This window comes from Artibeus jamaicensis, unplaced genomic scaffold (assembly GCF_021234435.1).
Source record: "Artibeus jamaicensis isolate MK-2021 breed Jamaican fruit bat unplaced genomic scaffold, CSHL_Jam_final scaffold_916, whole genome shotgun sequence".
Lineage (NCBI taxonomy): Eukaryota > Metazoa > Chordata > Mammalia > Chiroptera > Phyllostomidae > Artibeus > Artibeus jamaicensis.
In genome coordinates, this window is record NW_026522059.1 from 35,721,752 (window position 1) to 35,742,102 (window position 20,351).

At 40.2% G+C, this 20,351-nt stretch overlaps 1 protein-coding gene across 1 annotated transcript in view; it reads left to right on the plus strand.

Annotated features, from left to right (window-relative positions):
- The first annotated feature begins 207 nt into the window (after nucleotides 1–207).
- Nucleotides 208–20,351, plus strand: part of TRAM1 (translocation associated membrane protein 1) — a 31,694-nt gene continuing 11,550 nt past the window's right edge. The window contains exons 1-6 of the mRNA XM_037148921.2: nucleotides 208–505; nucleotides 8,469–8,532; nucleotides 10,355–10,476; nucleotides 10,591–10,707; nucleotides 11,989–12,047; nucleotides 13,660–13,744. Of these exons, the coding sequence (XP_037004816.1) occupies nucleotides 383–505; nucleotides 8,469–8,532; nucleotides 10,355–10,476; nucleotides 10,591–10,707; nucleotides 11,989–12,047; nucleotides 13,660–13,744 (570 nt within the window). The 5' untranslated portion in view covers nucleotides 208–382. The remainder of the gene's footprint in view (nucleotides 506–8,468; nucleotides 8,533–10,354; nucleotides 10,477–10,590; nucleotides 10,708–11,988; nucleotides 12,048–13,659; nucleotides 13,745–20,351) is intronic.

The window sequence follows — 20,351 nt, forward strand, 5'->3', positions numbered from 1 at the left end:
GGAGCGCGGAGCTGGACGAGCGTCACTCCGACTCCTTACTCTCTCTAGACCTGGGCCCACGGCCTCCGGTCCCCAGGCGGCGCTGTGGGCTCCTAGGGTTGGCCGCAGCCCAACTAAGCGCAGTCTCCCTGCTGCGCATGCTCGTGCCCGGTGTGGGCTCGCTGCTTTTTTTTTTTTTTTTCTTCTTCTTCTTTTTTTTTTTTTTTTCCGGGCGGCCCCGGCGACTGCGTACTGGCTGTGGGATGGGAAGTGAAGCCACAGCGAGCGGCAGCGGCCGGGCTGTAAGGAGCAGCCTGGGGGTGGCGGCAGCGGCTGGCCGGTGAGCTGCCGAGAAGAGACCAGCTAGGGCAGAGCACCTGCAGGCGCGGGCGGCGGCTTCACCATGGCGATTCGCAGGAAGAGCACCAAGAGCCCCCCGATCCTGAGCCATGAATTCATCGTGCAGAATCACGCGGACATCGTCTCCTGTGTGGCGATGGTCTTCCTGCTGGGGCTCATGTTCGAGGTGAGCCCGCTCCGCGCCCCAGTCGCCCGGGCGCCCCCTTCCCGGGCCACCGTCGGCCAGGGACCGCGCTGGCTTGGGCCAGAGGGAGGTGCCGGTCCCCTGAGGTTCGGGCCTGGGGACCTGGAGCCCAGCGGGCCTGGCCCAGGGTGGCCGTGTCGCCCCCTCTTCGGACGCACTCCCCTCTGGCCCTCGCCCCCTCCGGCCCGCCGCGCAGTTCCTGGTTTCCCGCGAAGGGTTACGTGGCAGCCGGCGAGGGGCCGGAGACGCGGGGGCGGCTCCTGCACTGCCGAGCTGGCTGCCGGCGGGTGGGCGGGTTTGGGGGAGGGAGGTGGCCGGCCTAGTCCCCGGGTGCATCTCCTGGGCGAGGTCTGGGACCCAGTGGAGGCCAGGCCTGGGGGGCTGTAGAACGAGCGGGCTTGGGGTACGGTTTGGGGGTCCCGATAAGCACCCATTTTGGGGTGAACGAGAAACAAACGGAGGCCGGCGTGTGCTGCCCACTGTAAGGGCGGTGTCCCTGGGGCAGCAAGGGATCGCGTGGGTTGGGCACGCGGAGGCACACCGATTGTTTAAATTCTTGTCTCCAAACTGGTAATATCGCCAGCCAGTTATCGAACTTTTTGCCCTGACGCTTGCTTTTTCCGTAAAGAAACAAGATCTGGTACAAAATCGAGGTTCTGAACCGCAGTGCCAAGGAGTCTAGTGATTGATTTTCTTTTTGTTTCTTGAAGTAGGAAAGGCTGAAAATGTCTGGCGTGCGTAAATTCTCTTCCCACCTATCTAGTATTTTGATGACTTAACAGCTGTTGAATGTGGGTATAAACTTTGCGAGGTGAACGCGTAGCATCCTATGGTCTCCCTTCTCACTCCCCAGTCAATGCACAGGCCTATTCCTTACCTTCTTTCCCTTTTTCATTTTTCTCAATAGCCTCCACGCCTCCTGGAATGTAACGGCAGACGTTTTGGGGTTCTACTAGTCTATATCCAGTGCCTGGGTGTAGGAGCTGCTTAAAAAATAACCTGTTGAATGCGTGACATTACGAATTCTTGAAAAAAAACTAGTGGAATGAGATTGCCAGTACCCGAGGAGTGGAATTTTTAAAATGTGGTTCATGTAGGTTTCTAAATGTTATTGTGTAACTATTTTTGCTTTTCTTCAGATTGGCTATTCTGAATCTAAATATAGATTTAAAAAATTACCGATAGGGTCATTTATGTCCACTTAGCCCATTGTGAAGGAGGGAGTGGTTGCAGTGAAAGGAAAGGTAGAAGGAAACTAACGTATGTTGCTTGCTTCACTTTAGGCTGAGCCTTGCTACTTAACTACTGCTCGGCCCAAGGCTAAGACTCAGTTTGGCTCTGTGTAAGGAAATAACATCACCTGTGCTATTCTCCTAGTGGGTGATACAAGGCTCAGACAGTATAGTGAGAAGGCACCATATGATTGCTGTATCAATGTATGATATTGTTAAAAATGCAATGCTCAACATTTGTACTCTCTGAATTTTCTATTTGTACTGGCTGCTTTGTTATTAGAAGTAATACTTTTGTATACATTTGCCATAACCCATCTCCATATGGTAAGAATTCCTGACTTTAAAAAATATAATTTAGGCCCTGGCTGGATGGCTAAGTTGATTGGAACACCAGAAGGGTTGAGGGTCCATTCCCTGGTCTGGTGGGTACAGGAGGCAACGGCTCCATGATTCTCTCCCACTGGTGATGTCAGTCTCTCCAATTCCCTCCCTGAAAAATCCAGTAAGCATATCCTTGAGTGAGGGTTTAAAATATAGAATATATATATATGTATATATATATATATCAAATTAACTGTAAGATATACAATGTTTGAATGTAGTGGAATATAAATCAGATATACTGGCACTTAGAAATGGTACAGCTTGCCCCGGCTGCGTGGCTTAGTTGGTGGAGCATCGCCTAGGACACCGAAAGGTTGCAGGTCTGATCCCTGGTTGGGACACATACAGGAGGCAACTGATTCATGCATGTCTCTCTGTCTGTCTGTCTGTCTGTCTGTGTGTGTCTCTCTCTCTCTCTGTCTCTCAAAATCTATAAAAATATCCTCATGTGTGGATTTTTTCAATTTATAAATTTTTTAAAAATAATAAAATAAAATAAATAGTATAACTTTGACCCCGCTGGGTGGCTCCGTTGGTTGGATCATCATCCTGACACCAAAAGGTTACTGGTTCCATCCCAGGCGGGGCAGGTGCAGGGGGCAACTGACCAATATTTCCTTCCCTCCCCTCCCCCCCTTCTCTTTTCTCTCTGCCCCTTTCTGTCTAAAAATCAGTAAACATATGCTTGGGTGAGGCTTTAAAAAAGAAGTAGTATAACTTTGCTTTTATATTAAGTATTTCACATTGTCTTATCATAGTTCTAGGGAAGTTCACCACCTGTGCCACATGGTAATGATTTTTTTTAGCAGTGAATGGATTTTTGCCCTTATGTAAATCTGTAAAAGTTGTAAAGCTAAATAGACAAATTGATCTAAAAAGTTTTTAGAGCCCGTTCAAAAGGGAATGTTAAAGTAGTTTACAGGAGAGGGAAGTTTGGACAAGTTGTATGATTTAGGATTTGAAAGCATGTTACTACATATAGGAAAAAATGAACTAGAATAGTCTTGCTATTTCACTTTTAAAATAGTTGCTGATAAATCTCAAAAGATAACATAATTACAGAATAACAGGAATTGTACTAGAATAATGGAGAAGATGTTTTGTTTTTACAGTAGAGCTGTGAAGCCTTTTGTTGTGAATATATTGAGGAAATGTCAGGTTTTATGGTGAAACTGACAAAGCAGTGACTTAAGGCATGTCATTTAACTTCTCAGAACTTGTTTCCTTTCCTGTAAAATGGGCTCATTGGCTTACTCTGAGAACAAAATTAGCCAATACATAATGCCTACCTAGTCGATCGGCGTAAAGGAAACATGCCATAAGCGGTATCTCTTATTATTCCTTCAGTATTTACCAAAGAAGGGAAATGCAAGACAGCAGTATTATGTGAGAGAAGGTTCCATCTATTAGCATCTTAAGAGATTTTAGAGGGTTGGCCAAAGTAGTTTTACATTAGTTTATATGGAAAATAACATAATTAATAAATAATGATACAAGAAGAAACTGTTTTGTGTACTCATAGGTGTAAACCTACTTTTGCCCCACCCTACATATATAGAAAAGATGGATAAAATAGTAGTCTGGGGGAAATGTATGAGTTTAATTTCCAGGAAACTTCGTGTTATCAAGAATTGCTTATGTGTTTTGAAATCATGTTTTTAATATAGTCAGCATCCTCCACATAGTGCATAATTCAAAATTAATGCCTTGGTATTTGAGTTAAGGAAGTTGAAAAATATAAGGATGCTTGGGAAGCTTTCCAAAACTGAGGCTGGAGAAGAGGAATTACAGGTTTCCAAGAGGAATGACTGTTTTCTTCTGGAAGCGGGAGTTACTTTCCAGGTATTCAGGAATCTCAGCTGTGTGGGCCATGCAGGTTGGGGAAACATTTACAGTTACAACCACCTCGTAATAGTTTTAGAGGTTTGTTTATTTTTAAACATGACTTATCTTAATGCCAACATTTTCTTTCTTTAAAAAATAGAGAAAGAAAAACAACTTAATTTTATATAAACCAGTGGGGGAGTAGAATTTGATATTCAGAAATTGTGCTTTTTATCTTTTAGGCACTCTGTCAATGTAGTAATCACACGCCAACCTTTAACAAGTGCAAAATAGTTAACATCTCTGTATAACAAATAAACAAACAAACAAAAAACTGGCCTCACTGGTGACTTAATTAAAAAATAAGATATACCAGATGTTGCATACAACATAAAATTAAACAGTTCATTAGAGTTCATGGTAACCTATTCAAGATGTATCAGGGGGTGGAGATGGGTGGGAGGTGGGGAGCACAGGGGGGCGTGGACTGGGATGGGAGTAAAACACAGAAAACTGTACTTGAACAACAATTAAATAAATTAATTTTTAAAGAAGATGTATCAGAATTAAGTCATTTTTTCTTGTAAATGGAGAAAAGTGCAATGAATGTCCAGAACTGTCATTATCACAGTAATTTCTACTTTTTAGTGTATTACATATAGCTGTAGTATAAAAAATTACAGGAAAAATTTTATTCCAAACTGGTTTGTCTTACTATTAATTGTAAAATTAATTTAACTAAGCCATTGCTGACAGTGGTGTATGGTTTAGGGGGCTTAGAAATGGCTAGGAATGTGATAACTGGTTTAATTTTTCTATAAACAACTTGGGGATATGTAATTTAGATATTTTTTCTCTTTTTATTTTACTTAATGTCATGTGCTAAACTGGCTGGAGGCCAGACTTTAAATTTAATTGGGAAGTGTAGCATAAAAGTATAATCTGTTTTTTGGGGGGGGAGGGAGTTTGGTTTTTTTGGTTTTACTTTTGGAATTTGATACTAAATTGTTCTTTAAAGAATTGCACTTGTTATTTGTAAGGGACTTTTAAAAAAGATTTTGCTTATTTATTTTTAGAGAGGGGGGAAGGGAGGAAGAGAGAGAAAAATACTGCTGTGAGAGAAACATAAATCCAGATGCACCCTGACCAGGGATGGAGCCCACACCCAGGCATGTGCCCTGACCAGAAATTGAACCAGCGACTTTCTGCTTTGCGGGATGATGTCCAGCCCACTGAGCCTCACCAATCAGGGCTGTAAGGGATTCTTAAAAAATTGCCATAACTATGTAGTGGGGACCTCATATTGTAAACTAGAAACAGGGATGTGTATATGTGTGTGTGTTTATGTGTTGATTATATATATGAAGTCTAAATAAAGAATAAAAAATAAAATTTGTTCAATTATCTTGATTAAAAATAATTTCACGAAAGCAGTGTTACCCAGGAAATTCATTCTATCGTTCTACTCCAATGCATCCGTAATTCAAATTGTAACAAGAAGCATTACTGGCCATTCACGTGACCTTTGTTTATCTACCGCAGTATAAGCAACTCAGTATAGTGTCACAGCCTGGGCTTTATCACACAGATCCGACTTGTTTCCAGATCCTGAAATCTAGTCTAGCAGAGGCTCAGCCATTAGTTACCTGCTGTTCACCTCTCATTCTGCTGCTCATATGCCTGCTCTCCAGCCATTTCAAGCTTCTATGGTCCCTTGCCCCCTCTCCTTTTCTCTAGTATATTAGCCCCTCATTGCTTTGCTTTTCCTGCCAACTTTACTTATCCATACTCCACGCCGTCAGTCAGCTTCCTGTCCCACTTGGTCCTTCTCCCCATTCACCCTGCAAATATCCATCCATCTTTTCAACCTGCCACCTACCTCTCTTGTGTCTCCCCATTCATGAATTACTAAAAGTTGCCCAAGAAAAGCATATGCTCATGTTGCCCCCACACAGCATCCTAAATCTTGACCTGGCATCTGTCACTAGGTACCACTTTTTTCCTCTTCTTCGGTTTGCTATGATGTGGCTTTCACTCTCCCTACTTTGTTGGAATTACTCAAGCCATGACCACTGATGACATCTTAAATTATCCAGTCCATTGCAGTCTTCTCTTGCCACATGTCTTTACTAACCACACCTTTTAAAAATGTTTCCCCCTTGGCTTTTGGGGCATCAAGCTCTCTTCATTCTCATTCTGCGTCTCTGGTTACTTCTACTTTGCCAGCAGCTTTTTCTCTGCCCGCTCCACAGTTTTACATCCTACTTGTCTGTGAATACTGTACCCTGTCCATAGGTGATTTATGTACTTCCACAGCTTCAAGTAAATACAACCTGTAAATAGAGATGCCCAAATCTTTAAGCCAGGGTCTCCCTGCCCAGTTCCAGGCTTAGGCTTTAGCTACCTACAGAAATTTAAGTTTATCTAGAACTTGGTTTCTTCTCTTTTCCCTCAAACCTGCTGTTCCTTCTGCATTCCGCATTTTTATTAATTACTCTTCATTTTATATAAGCATCAATACATAATTGTTGAATCTTGCTTACAAGCCTTATTCTGCCTCAAAAGTACCACCCCTGTCCCACTACTACTGCCTTAGTTTGGACTTTACTATCTTTCAAATGCTTTCTTGTAAAAATGTTATACTTGCATACTTAATCCAGTTTATATTTTATCTAATATTTATTCAGTAATGTTGATCCTTCACCCAAACTTGTGCCGGTCCGTATACTGCTGTCTAAGCATACACGGCGATGAGCAGAAACAGGAATAGTCCCAGCTCTCGGGGCTTACTTTCTAATGGGGGGGGACAGAAATTATTGAAGTAATCACACCGAGAGTGTGTGTTTTGAAAGGCAGGCAGTACTCTTAGATAATCTAACAAAGTGCATGGCCTGCTCTAAGAGACAGGGCAGGCTTCCTTGAAAAGGTATGGTTGAACTGGGACCTGAAGGGGAAGGTTCCCCAACACTTCAGGTAACGGTGCACAGCAGACCGTGTGGCAGGAGGAATGCGAGGAGCAAAGGAGCAGGAAGAAATGGCCAGAGATGAGGTGAGAGGCCCAGGTGAGGGGTCAGACCAGGTATTGTTTGTTGTACCGGCCACATTGGCGATTGTGTTTATCCTAGAAAGAACTGGATGTCAGTGAAGGATGTTTGGGTGGAGGGAGACCAGAGGAGAGGTGTTAACACAATCAAAAGATGATTCTGGTTGCAGTGTATAGATCTGAGGGGACCTGAGAGACCACTTACTAAGCCACAGTCAGCCAGCTTCCCAAAGAGCACGTATGAACTTCCCTCGCCTCAGAATTTTCCAGTCGTACTAAAATAAATAAAATCCAAACTACTTAGCTCACAAACAAGGCCCTTTCTAGCACTTGATAGCTTTTTCTAGGCTTCTACCACTTCTGATGTGTGCCCTTGGCAGGCCTTGGTTTATTGCTACTTGGCTTTTGCGCTTTCTATCTTTGCCACCTATGCTGCCCTCTTCATCCCCCTAGTCAACCTAACTTTTCCAGCGAGGCAGCTCCCTGACCCTCACCACATCCTCCGAGAAGCCTTTCCAGAACATGCCTCATTCCCCACCCAGGAAAACACCAAAAACCAAAAATGTGTTTATCTTGAATACCCACTGGCACTGATTCTACAGTATTATCATAATTTTGTCTTCCTGGCCCAAGTAAGCTCCTAGTCATCAGGGTTTATATCCTTCATCTTTATTATATTTTCTTGTCTAGCACAGTGCTGGTACCAATAAATATTAAGCAAGCATTCCATTTTTCTGTTCTGACCACTTTAGTTTTACCAGTAGTCAGCTCAGTTAAATATTTATTGACCACTTAGCTATGCCAGGTGTGTGGGAGAGTAACACACACACAGCACAGAGCCTACTTTTGTTTTGTTTTTTTAAGTATATTAACTTTATTAAATACAATGCAACCAGTACTGTGTACTGTCATGTTTTGAAGCAATATTTAGTTACATTGAAAAGTATGATATAATGTTAGGTGGAAAAAAACAAGGTATAAAACTGAATATGTGAACTTAATCCAAGTTTTATAAAATATTCATACATTCATTTTTAAAAGCCTGAAAGGATATGGAGTTGACTTTTTTCCCCAGACCCTGCCTTTGATCCATTTTTTGTCATGGCAACTGTGCTTTCATTTCTTTTATTAATTTACATTAATTTTTTTCTTGATAGGAACTGTGTGTTCATTGTACAAGTCTAGAGTAGAGAAACCACCTGTCAAATTACTGTTTAATGGAACTGCAGAGAATGTTTCTTTTGAAGTCTTAAAGTTAGGAGTGAATTATACAATCTCATCTAAATTGAAGATGCTCAGGTGAATTCTGCGAATTCCCACCCTCATTTCCTTGATGATCGCGAATTCTACTCGTGCATGTCAGCGTGCCCTTGGTTCTCAGATTTGGGGACAGAAGATGTAATATTTCCCCCGATCTACTGTTTGGGAGGTCCTAATTGATCTTTTTTCTTCTTTCTAGGTAACAGCAAAAGCTGCTATCATTTTTGTTACTCTCCAGTACAATGTTACCCTCCCTGCAACGGGTAGGTAGTTTCCTTGTAGAATTTTCTGCTTAAGTGGAGTTCACTTGGACAAACGGAAATGTCCGTGGTACACAAGGTTCTTCATTAACTTTCACAAATCTCATTCATGAGTAGACTGAACATTATTTTGGTGATTTTGTAAAGTAAGAGCTAATATATTTGGTTGGCTTCACCCTATATATTATATGGAAATCAGTTTTTTATGTGTTTAATGTTTGTTTTATATTTTTGTAAATAGGCCTAAAATTTCATCAAAGAACTTTTTTTGCCTTCTCTTTCCTCTGATATTTTCATAAGAAAATTCTAAGCATAGATACTTTATATTTGTTAAGTTTCAAAGTTCAATCAAGGATTCTGAAGGCACAATGTTTAGGTTCAGTTTTTTTGAACTAATGAGTTATGTTTTGGACCTATAATAACAATCCTTTAAAGCCTATTTTTTATTTTCAGTTTTCTGTTGTGCTCTACCTATAACATTATTTTAATTACAGAGGATGTCAGTAGGTTCTAGATGTTATTTGCACCAAAACTATACTTTTAGGTTGTATTTCAAAAGGCATTCTAAATTATGCTATGTGAAAAACAAGTTGTTACTAGAAGTTGATTGTAGTTGAATACAGTAATATAATAAACTGGCATGGGTATGGAATGGGGTATTCAGTTCACTCAGGTGGTAAACTTATGTAATATTGAGTTGGATTTTTGTCCCATTATATATTGTTGTAAATATTTGATTGAGTTAAGTATCAGATAACTGAAAGCCACAAAGTTGTTTTGAAATTTGAATGTGCCAGAGAAGAATGAAGCACTTCCACCAGTTCCCAGGCACAGTAGCAGTTGACTCTATCTCTATTATAATGGGTCGGCCAAAGTCTGTAGTTTTTTCTGTAAAATAAAAGACACGTTTTTCATTTTCATCAATAACTTTTTGATTTATGTATTTTGAGTATCTTGGTTATCTCCCACTGTTGACTTCTAGTGGGTAGAGGCCAGGGGTGCTGCTAAACACCACAGCAAAGGATTATTTGGCCAAAATGTCAATAGTACCAAGAAACTTCATGAACCACTTCTGACACATTCAGTCAATCACAGGACCTTCTCCATACATTGCACATTTTTTTTTGCATTTCCGTTGCATTTTTACCTTTCTTAATAAAGCATAATATGCCAAAAATGTTTTATATCGTCCATCTTCAGTATTAAAATGGCTGCACAAAAATTCACCAGTTTTGGTAAATTTTTTCAGTGCATGCCGATATGACAGCTGTCACAATACAATCCAACAAAATTGTTTCAGATGAAGTTAAAGACAACTAAGCACTACTAGAGCCATTGTATGGGAAAAAATTAAATGAACTTTTTAGACAGTCCAGTAGATCAAAGCAATCAAATACAGGTTAAATCACTTTTCCTTTGGAATCATAATGTAGTGTATAGTTGGAAAGTAGAGTTAGAAAGTAGAAAGTTTCAAAGTTCTTTAAAAATACAGGCAAATGGGCTGATCTCTATGCCTGGGATGTCAGTTTTCCAGTCTTCCCAAGTTGCTGAGTGTGGCCACCCCTCCCATGTTTTTTGGTTTTTAATGGCTGTGACTAACATGTGTCAAATCTTTGTAAGTAATTTCAGAAGCTTTTGATTTGTACATAGTCTCCTCAATTTTCATTGTTGCCATGACTCAAGATGTCCAAAAGTGAATTACCATAGTGTTTCTGTAGTACTTAGTAGATTAGTCATCTTTCGTTTGTTTCCATAACTATGTTGTACTTAGTGCTGTTTTTATAATCTCATGTATATTTTTGTGTATGTCCTTTTTGGCCTTCAGAAGAACAAGCTACTGAATCAGCGTCTTTTTATTACTATGGTATCAAAGATTTGGCTACAATTTTCTTCTACATGCTAGTGGCGATAATTATTCATGCCATAATTCAAGAGTATGTGTTGGATGTAAGTATACAATCTTAGAAATCTATACTTTGTAAAATACTAGCTCTCCATACTATGGTTGTCATATATTAAATGTATTTTATAATCTTAATCATTGATTGTTTTTATTTTTAGAAAATTAACAGGCGAATGCACTTCTCCAAAACAAAACACAGCAAGTTTAATGAATCTGGTCAGCTTAGTGCATTCTACCTATTTTCTTGTATTTGGGGCACATTCATTCTAGTATCTGTAAGTATGTTTAAACTTTTGTCTCTTAAATTATTTACATTATATACCCAGAACAGAAAATGATGTCCTATTTTTTAGTGTAAGCTAACTCTGAACCTTAGAAAATCTTTCTTGTTTTGTGATCTAAGATTAGAAATTCTACTAATGAGCTAATATAAAGCAAGTTTCATTGATAAATCTCTTTTAAGTTAGTTTTTGTACAGCAGAAATTCTAAACTGTGCTTCATGTTTCAGAAAGCCTTACTTATTTTTAGTTAATTGAATATTATTTTTATATCTTATAGTGATTTGCAGATATCTCTGTAGTAGCAAAAGGGTAAGATGTCAGTGATTCTTCTGCGAGGTTACTTGAATTGTAACATTTCCCCCTTTAAAAAAAGTTCAAATATTTTTCAAGCAACTTTAAATGTTTATTAACTTTGCAGGTAAGGCTTTCTAAATTTTAAGTGTATGGTTCTAACTAATGATGGGGGAAGGCTCTATCAACCTTAGTATTAGTATTAGTACTCCAGAGTTCATGTATTTTTAAGTTTGTTGGGGCACATAATTTTTTCAATCACCGTGTTAGAGATGAAAAATAGGCAAAGTAAATTTTCCAGGCTGCAACACTTAATGTTGGAGACAGGCTAAAATGCAGCCTGTCAATCCAGTGCTCATTCCACTTTGCTCAGCTGTTTTAATGATACTTACAGATATGTGTGTATTTCAGCTTAAAATCTATCTTATAAATTATTTTTAAAAAACGAAAGTGTTACATTTCATTGGGAAAATATTCTTATTAAAGATAGATCACTTGAAATTTTTTTTCTTACACAATAATTCTCACTGACTAGTTCTGGTTATCTAAGAAAAAGATTTGGTGAGTATGTGGACATAATCCTATAAAACTTGGCAGCACTTAGATCTTCTGTCTCCCGGCCCGGTGTTGCCTCTTTCCTGAAATCCTCTCTGATGACCCGAGATAAAATCTCTCGAAGCTGGTGTAGCTCTGTTATGTCCCATGTCTGTTTGGGTTGTTTCATGCTTGCTTGCATACATGTACTTTTTACCCCACTGGATTGAAAAAAGTTTGAAGGCCAAGAATTATGTCATATTTGACTTTGTACCTCTCATTGATTTTTCACTTTACTAAAGTAAACCATTCAGCTGAGTTGACAATAACTAAAAAGTTTGACCTCGGGGGCTCTTTGGAATTTGATGTGCAAGAAGTGAAAATACTGACTTATTTTCCAAGAAGTTTGCATTATACTAACAGACTGATTTTTATATGTTCTTTCTTAGGAAAACTACATCTCAGACCCAACTATCTTGTGGAGGGCTTATCCCCCTAACCTGATGACGTAAGTCATTTCTAGCAGGGTTTCTTAGTTAAGGACCACAATCATGTCATTTTCAAGCAGAATTTATTCTTACTCTTTTAGTACCTTAGGCAGATTCATACAATTGTATCTTTCGCAGACCTGCTGCCATTAAAAAGAAAAATTCCTGTATGCTTTTTTCAGAAATAGGATCTTTTCAACATGTTTGTTAGCTTGAGGAGACTGATTATAACAACAATCTCTAGTTTAGTACTCTGTGCTTTCTTTTCCCTCCTTTCTCCTCTTCACTGCTCCATTTTCTCCATAGGTTTGTTCTTTTTCTTTGCCTTCATCTCTTCACTCCTTCCATTTTTCATTCTCTTATACTCTAAGCTTGAGGGTGGGGACTATTTCGTTTTCATCTTCTAGCCCCTAAGGTTTTTGTACAGTGCCATAAGAAGCTTAGTGGTTATAAAGGCATTCAGATAAAGTACTCATTCTCCAAGGCCAGCTCTGGTACAGCTATTCCACATTGTTTCTGTACTTAGCCTGCATTATCTTTTCCTTGCCTGAGTTTGCCATTGTGGTGCCTGTTTTATATGGTATCCGTACATCCTTTTAGGTGGTCCATAATTGTGTCATTTATGTCTTAATTTTGTGCCCATGTCCACCGACACTGCCTTGACTGCAGTAGAAACTCTTTATTTTATGTCCTTCGTTGTGCCAGGCTGGAGGTGCTTATCACCACACATGATTCAGTAAATGCACTATGATGTGAGCATCAGAGGAAAGACGTAAAGGGAATACTATGACCACGTGTATGTTCATATCTTCAAGTCCAGCAGTTTTACAAGATGGGTTACAAACATCATATTTATGTGGGATTGTATTTCCCCCTAACTCTCCTGGAAAGTATTTTAAATTGGCTTCATATTTTCTGTTTTAAACTTCCAAAGGAGAAGGAGAAGGGAGAATAAAGAGAAGGCAGAAGGACTGGAGGGGTACAGTGTACGGGGGAGACTAGCGATTCCGGAGTGATTAGGATATGTCTGCCAGGGAATCCTTCACTGCCTTATTCCTCTCTTTAATCCTGGTTTGCCTCCATTTATTTGAACTCTCAGTGTTCTAACCAGGTAGAGTTATCATATCTCACTAAGGAAAAAGTCGGAGTATTAGAAATTGGGATTATCCTAGTTTCAGGTGACTTTTAATCCATGCGCCTTTGCTTTTGTGTCAGTCTTGTGCCTTTCCACTTCCCTTTTGATGAGACCTTACGGATCTGCGTTTAGATTCCCTCAGTCGTGTCCCTTGTGTGTTCGGAAGCTAACATGACACAAAAGTCATTATTAGTTAACTGATAGACAAGGGCCTCTGGTTCTTCCCAGCTAGCTTGCATGTTAACAGGTTTCTTCAGATGCTGTCTTTGCTTCTGCTGTTTAATCCAGACAGACTGACTAACGGTGGAACTCTCCCAGGGAGACAGGGGAGGTGGCCGAGGGAGAGGTGTTGAAAGGGAAACAGTATAAGGGCACCCAAAATGATAACACAAAGGTAACTGCTTAGTATACCCTCATGTTCAGTGTTTGTTTTTAACTTTATTTTTAAAAAATAATCAGGCTTTGAAATGTATTTTTTACTTTCTTGTGTTATACAGATTTCAGGTGAAGTTTTTCTACATATTACAGTTGGCTTACTGGTTTCATGCTTTTCCTGAGCTCTACTTCCAGAAAACTAAAAAAGTAAGCTGGGATTTTGTCATTTTAAATTTATCTTGTCATTTTTTCCTTTTCTCTCTCAAACCTCCCACTAACCTGAGCCCTTGCCCTCCTCTTCTCCCTGCTTCCATCTTTCCACAAAGACTAGGTATCCTTAGGTATTTGTTGGGTGGAAAAACCTTTAGTCACTATTTTAACTTGGGGGAGTCTTTTACATTTGACATGTCAGATGTTCATTTTAAAGTTATGGGCCGTCCTTGTTAGTATAGTGGTGACTATCCCTGCCTGTCACGCGGGAGACCGGGGTTCGATTTCCCAACAGGGAGGCAACATTAACCTTAGGAGACTTCCACCAAGATGGAGGTGTAGGTGGAAACACTGTCCCTTCTTGCACAACCAAGTTTAAAGACAACAAAATTTTTAGTAACAAAAAATGCAGCCGAAACACAGAAAATTGAACTATCCCAAAGTCTGACAACAACGGATCCTTCAGCCAGACCGGTAAGAGGGGCAGAGCCAGCGGCTGGCGGAGCAGGGTCTCGCAGGAAAGATCCACGGGACCGACCCAGGTGCCAGGTGGCGGTTGGCAGATCCCAGGTGTAGGATTGCCATGGGCAGACCCAGTGAGGGCACAAGGCGGCAGGCTGACCACAGTCACACATTCGAGCACAGATAAACCAGTGAAGGAGTGAGCGGTGAGACAGACTGTGCAGGCCCCAGTGGCGGGAAGCAACAGAGGGGACCGCCATTGTCCCTCTCTGACCCTGCTCCCACATACAGCATCACAAACTAGCGACCTGGGTGGCCCTGCCCTGGTGAACACCTAAGGCTCTGCTCCTCATACCTAACAGGCACAAACAGATCAAAACATGGCTCAAGAAGAACTCAGGACCCCAGAGCCCATAATTCTAAGCGACCAAGAAATAGCCAAACTCTCAGATGCACAGTTCAAAACACTGGTGATCAGGATCCTCACAGAACTGGTTGATTATAGTCACAAATTAGACAAACAAATGAAGGCTAAACTAATTGAAGGGAAATGCACAGGAAACCAATAGTGATGGAAAGGAAACTGGGACTCAAATCAAAGGAGTGGACCAGAAGGAGGAAAAAAATGACCAAACAGAAAAGTATGAAGAAACAAGAATTCAAAAAAAAATGAGGAGAGGCTTAGGAACCTCCAGGACATCTTTAAACGTTCCAACATCTGAATTATAGGGGTACCAGAAGGGGAAGAGGAACAGCCACGAGTGGAACATTTATTTGAACAAATAATAAAGGAGAACTTCCCCAATCTGGCAAAGGAAACAGACTTCCAGGAAATCCAGGAAGCTCAGAGAGTCCCAAAGAAGTTGGACCCAAGAAGGGACATACCAAGGCACATCATAATTACATTAGCCAAGGTTAAAATAAAGGAGAGAATCCTAGAAGCAGCAAGAGATAAGGGGACAGTCACTTACAAAGGCGTTCCCATCAAACTCAGCGGATTTCTCAAAAGAGACCTTACAGGCAAGAAGGGGTTGAAAAGAAGTATTCCCAGTCGTGAAATCCAAAGACCTACATCCAAGATTGCTCTATCCAGCAAAGTTTTCATTTAGAATGGAAGGACAGATAAAGTGCTTCTCAGATAAGATCAAATTCAAGGAGTTCATTCTCACCAAGCCCTTATTATATGAAATGTTAAAGGGACTTACCTAAGAAAAAGAAGATAAAAAATATGAACAGTGAATGGACAGCAAACTCACTTTAGGTGTAGTTATTAACAACCACACCTAAAACAAAAGCAAACTAAGAGGACAGTTAGATCAGGAGCAGAACCAGAGAAATGAAGATCACATGGAGGGTTAACAACAGGGGAATGGGAGGAGGAGAAGGGGGGAGAAGGTACAGAAAATAAGTAGCATAGACGGTAGCATACAGAAAATAATAGATAGGCGGGAGGGTAAGAATAGTAGGGGAAATAAAGAATCTAAAGAACTTGAGACACGTGGTCAGAAACTAAAGGGGGGAATGGTGGGGGAGGGGGTGCAGGGTAGAGGGGAATGAAGGGGGGAAATAGAACAACTATATTGGCATAATCAATACAATTAATTTAAAAAATAAAATAAGTTGTTATATTAGTAGTAATTTAAAATAAATTAAGTTTTGAAATGTAATGTTAATTTCATATTCTTGGTATAAGTATTAATCAGATTTGCTACAGCTAATGGTTCTGTGTGTAATTCCCAAAGAAAAACTTTGTATTGAAAAAAGTAAACCATAGTTAAATATTCACCGGTGAAGCTTTTCCTGAACTGGGTGGAGAGTGCCCTTTTTAGCATGTGGGAAAGGTGTTTGTCTTATTTGGACAAAGAAACTCCTGGAGCACTGCAGTGTTCTTTCTTCTAGCTTTACCCTCAGTACTTCTGAAGTCAGACTTCCGTGATCTCACAGCGCAACTTTATTTAACTCTTTCTCCTGTAAAATCTGTGCTAGCTCCCTGTTGCTTTAAACTAAACTAGAGTTGCCGGCCTGTGCTCGAGGGTCTCATCTGTGCCGCCTCCTCTGGCCCCTTTTCCTCTGCTCTCTCCTCTGTTTTATTCACATTAATATTCTCTAATTTTATAATGCTAACACATCAGTTTTTTCTCCTGGAATACCTTTTCCCTGTGATAAATTAGTGATGTACTTTTATTTAAGGGGGAAAGGTTATTTTAAAATTCCACTCTTTGAAATTATACATAAGTGGGAATGTGGATAAAGCAAGTTTGCTCATGAGTTAATGCCTCTCGAAGCTGGGTTGTGGGTGCATGGGGATTCATTTAACTCTGTTTGTGTATATTTTTCCACATTTAAAACATTTGTAATTACCTTATTTTAAGTTTTCCCAAGTAGAAGTGTTAACCACCCTTCCAATGACCAGTTTCTCTCTGCCTTCTCAAGTGCCACAATCACTTCTGTATGTGCTGCAAATAGTTAATTAATGAGTGTAGTTTCTTGACTTATTACTGTTTTGTATCATATATGTCTTTTCATTATTGATGTTGTCTGCTGCGATGGAAAAACAGCACCAGATTAAAGTTCATGTACTATGGCTTGAAAGTTCTTTTTATGTTGATGTCTTTTATAAAGTAGAATGTTTTTTTCTACTTTTAAGTTGATTGTAAGAATTAGGATAATGACACAAAACCTTTGATCTAGAACTGTCTTTTTTTTTTTTTTAGTTATTGCCCAAAGATATGTTTATTGATTTTAGAGAGAGGGGTGGGAAGAGAGAGAAACATTTATTGGTTGCCACCCATACCCACCCCAACTGGGGATCAAACCCACAATTGAGGTATGTGCCCTGACCAGAAATCGAATCTGCAACCTTTTGGTTTATGGGACGATGCTCCGGGTAACTAAGCCCCCCATCCAGGGCTGATGTAGAACTGTCTGAAGGTAAAATTCTTAGACTCAAAATGTCCAGTAGCCCTTCCATACTCCACTAAGCACCCAGTGGGAACCGTAGATGTCCTAGCGCTGCACTGTCTAAAACAGTAGCCACTAATCACATTTAAATAAATTAAAATTGAACAAAAACAAAACGGACTTTCTAGGTCACACTGGGCCTGTCTCAAGTTTCATTAGCAGCATGTGGCTATACTACCATTGTGGATAACAGAGAAGAAAATGTTCCCATCACTGCAAAAAATTCTTGGGACAGCACTGCTGAAAATATCAGTGTCTTGATGTCTTAGTACCATGGCTCAGATATTTAAAGCTTTCTCATCTACTTTTATACCCATGGACCAAAATACACCTTTGGGTTTCGCTATTAATTCATATGTCTATATTTTGTTCACTGACCATGTAAGTAGAGAGGAATCTTTCAGAGTAATTGTTCATTTAGTTCTCCAAGCTCTTTTCTTATCAGTTCCTGCCAGATGGCATTTCTCCAAAAATGCAATCTAATTTTTGTGGGATAATTTGCATAACTTAGAACTTAACTGAAACTATTTTTAACACCTACATATTACAGTCAAAAGTAACTGTTTCAAGTAATTAACATAGCTTGAAAGTAACAGCTGCATATGTGTTAAACAGTTTCTTAAAATTTACTTTGAAAATTATTTTCGGAAGAACTCTTTACTGAGAGAAACTAGTATAGTGATTGTTTTGAACCAGTCCTGCAGAGAAGTGAAGAAAGAAGGGGACACTGTTGGTACCAGTTCCACAGGTGTGTTAGTCACGAATAACTCAGTTGTTCTTAAGAATATTTTAATTACATATAGTATGTATGCTTCAATATAAACAATCCCCCATTTTGCCCATGAGAAGATTCAAAATGTAATTTCTTTAGCCACTTCCCCTCCACCCTGCATACCCCTCCCCCACCATTTCCCCCTTTAGTTCATGAACATGTGTCTCAATTTCTTTAGATTCTGTATTTCCCCTACTATTCTTACCCTCCCCCCTATGTATTTTCTATCTACTATCTATGCTACTTATTTTCTGTACCTTCTCCCCCCTTCCCCCTCCTCCCACTCCCCTATTGCTAACCCTCCCTGAGATCTTCATTTCTCTGGTTCTGCTCCTGATCTAGCTATCCTCTTAGTTTGCTTTTGTTTTAGGTGTGGTTCTTAATAACTGTGAGTTTGCTGTCCTTTCACTGTTCGTCTTTTTTATCTTCTTTTTCTTAGGTAAGTCCCTTTAACATTTCATATAATAAGGGTTTGGTGATGATGAACTCCTTGAATTTGGTCTTATCTGAGAAGCACTTTATCTGTCCTTCCATTCTAAATGAAAGTTTTGCTGGATAGAGCAATCTTGGATGTAGGTCTTTGGATTTCATAACTTGGAATACCTCTTTCCAGCCCCTTCTTGCCTGTAAGGTCTCTTTTGAGAAATCAGCTGACAGTCTGATGGGAACTCCTTTGTAGGTGACTGTCCCCTTAGCTCTTGCTGCTTCTAAGATTCTCTCCTTCATTTTAATCTTGGCTAATGTAATTATGATGTGCCTTGGTGTGTTCCTTCTTGAGTCCAACTTCTTTGGGACTCTCTGAGCTTCCTGGATTTCTCGGAAGTCTATTTCCTTTGCCATCTTGGGGAAATTCTCCTTTATTATTTGTTCAAATAATTTTTCAACTGGTGGTTGTGCCTTTCCCCCCTTCTGGTACCCCTATAATTCGGATGTTGGAACGTTTAAAGATGTCCTGGAGGTTCCTAATCTTCTCCTCATTTTTCTGAATTCTTATTTCTTCATTCCTTTCTGTTTGACCATTTTTTTCTTCCTTCTGGTTCTCTCCCTTGATTTGAGTCCCAATTTTCTTTCCATTACTATTGGAATCTTTTGTATCCCCATTCATTTCAATTAATTTAGCTTCCATATGTTTCTCTAATTTGTGGCTAAAGTCAACCAGTTCTGTAAGGATCTTTATAACCAGTGTTTTGAACTGTGCATCTGAAAGACTGGCTATTTCTTCATCGCTTAGATCTATCGGTTCTGGGGCTCTAAGTTGTCCTAGAGCCATTTTTGGTCTGTTCGCGCTGTTAAGTGAGCGGAGCGAAGCCTTAGTTGTTTACCAGGACGGGGCGACCCAGGTCGCTGGTTTGTGACGCTGTGTGTGGGGGGCGGGGTCAGAGAGGGAGCAATGGCGTTCCTCTCCGCTAGCCCAGCGTTTCCAGTCACTCTGCACGCATGGGGTTTATCCGATCGGTATTGCGCCGGCTTCCCTTCTCACTGGCTTCTCCGCACGTAAATGCGCGCGACTGAGCGACCCAACGCCCCCTTCTTTGTGCGCTCCGGCAGCCAGCTCGCTCGCAATCGCGCCCTCGGTTCCCTGCGCGAACCGCGCACCGCCCCGGGAATTTTTTCTTGCTAACCTGCTCTGCTGCTGGCCTGGCTCCTCGTACCGGTCCAGCCGAGTATCTAGTTGTCCTTTGGACTCCGTATTGTCGATTTTCCGTGTGGCTTGGTTGTGACTGCTGTTAAAAATAGCTGTTCTTAGATTTGGTTGTGCACAGAGGCGAGGTGGACCCTCCACCTACTTCTCCATCTTGGCGGAAGTCCCCAAAATGTAATTTCTTAGCCAAATCGAATATATGAAGTTTTGGGGAAGTGTGGATGAGGCATCCAAATGTTTTATTTCTGCTATTCAGTTCATTTAATTATACATACAAAAACTATATCATATAAAGGATAATAAATTAGAAATAATACCATTTTCCCCATTCATACTTTATGAAAATTATATTCATACTTTCCTTATGCAACCTTGTCACTATGTCATTTATCACTAGAGCATTTATCACTTTGGAATCCTCTAACTCCATTTTTCAAAGTACATTGTTTTCTTACCCCCCCACTGGACCTCTGTAAGCATTTAGAAATGATGCTGACTGAGATTTTGTAGATTACTGTCATGGGAGAGCTTTAAAATTCTTAAATATGAGATGGCTTCCTCTGTGGTTTGAGGGGGAATCTGTGCCTTAACATTTGGGCATGTATGTGGTGCTCAGTTTAAAGTAAAGTTTTTTAGTACAGTGTGCTCAAGAAAAGCTTTCTATAAGAAACATACAGAAGTTCACTGAAGTATGTGGTTGACCTATTAAATAAAAAGTTGGAATAACAACCAAAAATGTCACTTGAAATTATTTATAATTTTAGAAT